The 5,475-nt window shown below is 34.8% G+C and overlaps 1 protein-coding gene across 1 annotated transcript; it reads right to left on the reverse strand.

Moving 5' to 3' along the window:
• Positions 1 to 456: 456 nt before the first annotated feature.
• Positions 457 to 4,802, reverse strand: LOC143533472 (GATA transcription factor 27-like). Its single transcript, XM_077028246.1, has 8 exons — positions 4,370 to 4,802; positions 3,282 to 3,737; positions 2,250 to 2,646; positions 2,050 to 2,116; positions 1,767 to 1,870; positions 1,450 to 1,636; positions 1,235 to 1,361; positions 457 to 969 (listed from the first exon to the last, which is right to left on the reverse strand). Exons 1-8 carry the CDS (start codon positions 4,407 to 4,409, stop codon positions 671 to 673), a joined length of 1,677 nt encoding a protein of 558 aa, XP_076884361.1. The 5' UTR covers positions 4,410 to 4,802; the 3' UTR covers positions 457 to 670.
• Between the last annotated feature and the right edge of the window lie 673 nt (positions 4,803 to 5,475).

A 5,475-nucleotide genomic window follows, 5' to 3' on the forward strand; every position in this document is an offset into this window, starting at 1 on the left:
GTTCTAGGTAAAGATCTAATCTTAATAATTCAAGTAGAGACCACTAGTTTTCAAACCTAATTCATATGCATCTCACATAGTCAAACATGGCATCTTTCAAACCTTACAAGATTATGGTGGTTAATTTGATCATACTTCACTAGTCTTTTAAGATAACAATACAAAGTTTAGAACTTTCATCATCTATAAAATAATAAAGATGTAAAAAGCCCCATTATAATAAAGTTAGGTTTGGGGAAAGTAAGTTGAATGAAAGAACATACAAAAAGCACACTTCAAAAGAGACATTTACACCCTCTAAAAGCATCTAGCACAACTATTAAATAAAGCCTAAATACTAAACATAGTAACTTATATACCAAGAAACCTGTTTTTTTTTTCTTTTTTTAAATAGATAGCTAGCTCCAAGTTGCATAAAAATCTCTATAGGCCACTAAGCTTTTTATAATACAATCTTTGGTCAGCATATACAAAAGAGAACCCAAAAGGCAACCATCAAACCTTTGTATGCAAACTAAATGTTTGATTTGCAAAACACAATGAACCAACAAAGCCACGGTAGCAAGTTATTCGGTACGCAGAGGCTACAAAGTTTACAACGGTTTGGCATAGGTTATCATAGTAAAACAGCCACCTACATAAATCCTAGAAACATAAAGTGACATTTCGACTAGTTTCTGTCACGGGCCGCAAAATTTTGATATATTGAGCTACTACTAGTGCTCGAGTTTGGTAGCAACAGTTCTGCTTGAGGGAATGAAGTGTTTGATGGCACGTCTAGCAAGAGATCTTGATCACCAATTTCATCCACGTGTTTTAGTGAATCGAGCATTAGGAGGCTGTGATCAGGTGGTAAGGCGAACAGGCTTCTTGGGCTGAACCCCGGGCCATCATTGTCCATAGTGTCTTTGTGTTCATAGCTACCCTTCATTGATGGTCTCTTTGGGCTCTTGATTGTAGCTTTTGGTCCTGAAATATTCATTTGTTTCATAAAGTACTCATAATGCAGAACACAGAAACAACAATTAAAAACTTTGTATGAATGTGATTGTAAAATGTGTGCAATCAATAAATCAATTTACTTCATTTAATATATATTTGATGTAACATATTCGACATGCGCTATGTGATGAATGAAAGACATCAATAATATCTGCATACACAAGAAATAAAGGCAGTAAAGAAATGAATTCAACCAGCTTTCTGTATCTTTATTTCAAGATGCTATGCTAACCTGAATATGGATGAAATTGGGCATCGCGTGATCTCTTTACATTTACAGAATGTCCAGGCGTCATGATGTTACTCGCTTCACCAGCCACAGAACATCCTCCTTTGGTATCATATTTACATGGTGTGCCCTAAACATAAAATTGGTAAAAGTAAATTTATACAAAAGATTCCATTTCGACAACATGGGTATTTTCAATTTTTATTTAAAATTAAAACCTGGTACTGAGTATATTTCTCCACCCAATCAGATTTTGTAGCATTACAAAGAACAAGCTTCGATAATGTTTTACAGCCTTCATTATTCACCATTGGTGAAGATAGATCAAAGACCCCTTCAGATAGAAGCTTCTGGAAGGAAGATAGATTCTCGTGAAACTGAGGGCTGTTAAACATGTTTTTGAGGCTGCAAAGTTTGAAAATAAATGCTTAATAAAATAACATATATGAATTATTAACTTGAGAACTTTAAATTGCCTTTTTTTAATAATCATTGGAGTGATGTAAGATAAAGTATTATAACATGAGATGAAAACCTATCAGGAACGTGAACAGTGTCAACAGGAGTTAAATATTTGAGCAATTGTTGTTGTTCATCATTTGTCATATGAGTTTTAAATTCTTCAAAGTTGATCACGTCCTGCAAAATATGAAGTTAAGTTGATAATCAGTTTTCAAGGATAAATCGGCTTTTGATTTATCAGATGGTCAAATACTCACTTTCGTAACAAACGAGAAGCACATCCAAACACTATTTTTCAATTAAATTTATCTTGTATAGGAAATGTAAAGATCAAAAGTAAACTTAATCGTACTTACTTTTAGATCTATGTGGCACAACGGAGAATTACGGTTCATAAGCATCTGTAACTTATCATCATTATCACTGTAACCAAACATCAAAAGTAAATAAATCTCATTATCCACAAAATAGGAGCTAAAATTGTCCAAAAGAGCAAAAACAATTTCATACGTATAATAGCAACAACAACAACAACAACAATAATAATAACAACTACCGGTTCATATGATCTTGGATCATGGGCTTTTTGGGCCGACTCGAGAAATTACCAGCTCTATTAGCATTATATACAGGAAGGGTAGTAAAACGCGAATAAGCCTCGTTTTTAGTATCAACAGAAAGAGAACTCGCTTCAGATTCCTCTTCACGAGCGGTTGAGTTTGGATGGCGAATAAGAACACTTCCGTGTCCTATTTCAACTGAAACCATCGGTGTATCACTTTCAAAAATCAAATCATCTTCTGATGAACCTGAAAAATAAGATTGTTGTTCATGTAAGATGGTGTGCAGATCTTTTGTAAGTTTCTCCACTGGCGATTGTTTTAGTCGGTTAGAACATGTTCTTTTTTTTGATGGTACCATTGTATCCCACACGACGGATGATTGAGCCGGTCCTGAAAAGTCAAAGATGGAAATTTGTAGGTTCAAAAGTGATAAAGTTAATAACTTTCTGATTATTTAAGGCCGAATAATCGAATTAGGAATGCTTATATTGTTTAAAGTTGTGACCAAGCAACTTGAAAACACAATTAGGCTTGTAAACAAACCAGACAAACACAAACAGAGCATGTTTGAGTCTGCCCGTTTAACTTTAACTGAGCAAACGATTGAACAAAACGGAGCACTTCAACGAACGAGGTTTTCCTTGTTCGTCTTCGTTAACAAAATGGACATATTCATGTTTGTTTGTGTTTCTTCGTTAACATAAACAGCATAAATGAACAGCTTACGAAAGATGAACGACCATAACTGAGCTAAAATTACAATGTGCTGGGTCAAAAAAGTTATTAAAACCAGACGAGGTTGTAATGGATCAATAAATTTTAAATGAATGTATTAACAAACCAACGTAAACTAACAGACGTAAATGAATCTAAATAAACGAAATTAAATGAACGAACGTTCAGACATAAATAAACGAATGAGACATGTGATCATGTTCGTTTGTTTAACTAAATGAACAAAACTTTTTGTTAATGTTCGTTCGTTTATTAAATAAACAAACATAATCGAACTTAATGTAAAATACCTGTCAAATCACTAGCATCCGCACTACCAAATTGCATATAACCATCAGAATTAGACATAGCAGAACCTGAGCTTGATCGGTTACTTGTATCTTCATCAAACCCTTTGCGAAATCCCGGGTTATGGTGGTCATAACCAAACCCACCGCCACCAAAACCTCCACCACCACCACCACCGCCACCAAAACCTCCACCACCAACGCCACCAAAACCTCCACCACCACCACTGCCGCCTGCTACATTGTCATAATTCTGCTTTCTTTTCAACAATTTCACCTCTTTGTTCTTAAGTGATATGGTTTTCACTCGATTAGCCCGGTGATCCTCAAAATCATCGGGCTCGGCCCGAGCGTGAAGTGGGGTGTAGTTTAAAAGTGACCCTTTCGTTCTCCAACGCGACCCGCACGCGTTGCACAATACGGGCTTATCAGGAGGCCCGTTTCGCCATAAGGGTGTGCCTGTAAACAATCAATATTCGTCATATATATTTATTCATATTACACAATAAATGCCTTTGAAGATAGACATGTATCATAAATGCAACCATATAAGCATGACCTCACCAGAACACAAATTCAACAAACTCATATTAACAAAGGCATACAAAAATATTAAGCAAATTGATTAGACCAGAAGGCATCAAGAAAGAGTTTGTTTTATGTTTGACCAAGTATAAAAGTCAAATATCCAATTTTGAAGACATTGAAAGAAAGTTTACTCTGTATTTCATAAGTCAAACATTCAATTCTGGACAATCAAGCTCAAATTTCAACAATTTCTTGTATTCAACATTGAGAATTACAATAAGAAACTATCAAAGACTCCAAAAACAAGGTTTATTTCAAGAAATTAGATTAAAAAATCCCAGAATAAATCAAGAATTAGCATAACAATTTATATAATATCTCAATAACTGTTTTCAATTGTTTCCAAGTCAGTTTCTACAACTTTAGACCAAACCACCATATGGGTATTGTGAACCCTGATCTCGAAAACAAATCTGAACACATAAACACAATAAAAACTTAACAAAATAGCAAAAAGATCCCATTTTTATTTATAAATCAATATCCCCAAATTATGAACTCACTTGTAACACCACAGTGATAGCAAGGTCCTTGCTTTCCCATCTCTGAACAACTTTTTATCTCTTAAAATTATATAAATAAAAATTAAATTAAAAAAAAATGAACAACTATCTGTAAAGAAAATTCATTTTTTTTTCCATAAAATAAAAACCCAGAATAGCTATTAACAAGATGCAAGTGGGTATGTAAAGCTTTGAAAGAAAGATTTGCAGAAATCCCCAAAAAGACCAAAACTTAGAAGAACAAGGGTTGAATTTGGTTAACAGCCAGCAAACAGTTGAGCAAGATTAGATGGGTTTTTGGTGTTTGATAATAATCAAATGGAAGAAAAAAGAAAAGACTTAAGAGAAGGAATCTAATAAATGGTTGGGAAAGGAAGGTGAAAATGGCGAGGGGAGAGAGAAAGAAAGAGAAGTTGTGTTTGTGTGTGTGTGTGTGTGTGTGTGTGTGTGTGTGTGTGACCTCGCTTCTTCTTGTATTGTATACGAAGTAAATGTTTCAGCTTTCTTTTTCTTTTGCTTTAAATAAATTATTATATTAATTTGTTTTCTTTTGAAAATTTTATATGTTATCATTAATTATTAATGTGACTATGTGTAGGGTAAATTAGTTGGATATTGTATATGGTATATTTCAGTTTTCGTCTTTTTAAGTATGAGAAGTTATGGCTATAGTCCATAGTTTTCATTAGTTGCAACCCTATTTGTATATGTTAACTTCCCCTTATAACCTAAGCACCTAACTCACCCCACAACTTCTTCTTTCATATTTAGTGGTTAGTTAACCACTGGTGGCATCTTCTTGTTGAAACAACAATGGTCAGGAAAGAGATCCAATCTTCCTTGGTATCAATCAGCTTGCAAAAACTTGCTAAGATGAAGCAATCGTTAATCTCATGGCAAGAAAGGGCCTTTTGCAATCAGCCTCTCGTGTGAGAATAAGTTGACGTTCTTTGGGATGCATTTAGAACAAAGTGTGAGAGTAAGATTGAGAAGAACACTAGATAGAGAAGTTAGATAAGGGGAGTGGGGGTGGTCCGTTATACACGGCCATCACGAGCGATGGCATCACGAACAACGCCGCCGGTCCCCCCATCACGCGTGATGTG

Source organism: Bidens hawaiensis, unplaced genomic scaffold (assembly GCF_021521415.1).
Source record: "Bidens hawaiensis isolate Kalapana, Puna unplaced genomic scaffold, B.hawaiensis_p1.1 tig00009693_1, whole genome shotgun sequence".
Lineage (NCBI taxonomy): Eukaryota > Viridiplantae > Streptophyta > Magnoliopsida > Asterales > Asteraceae > Bidens > Bidens hawaiensis.

Coding starts and splice junctions, on each gene's coding strand:
- LOC143533472 (XM_077028246.1), bottom strand. CDS start 4,409: ATGGGAAAGCAAGGACCTTGCTATCACTGTGGTGTTACAA. Junction 2,117..2,249: donor ATCCAAGATCATATGAACCG/GTAGTTGTTATT, acceptor GTTTGGTTACAG/TGATAATGATGATAAGTTAC. Junction 1,362..1,449: donor AGAAATATACTCAGTACCAG/GTTTTAATTTTA, acceptor TTTTATGTTTAG/GGCACACCATGTAAATATGA.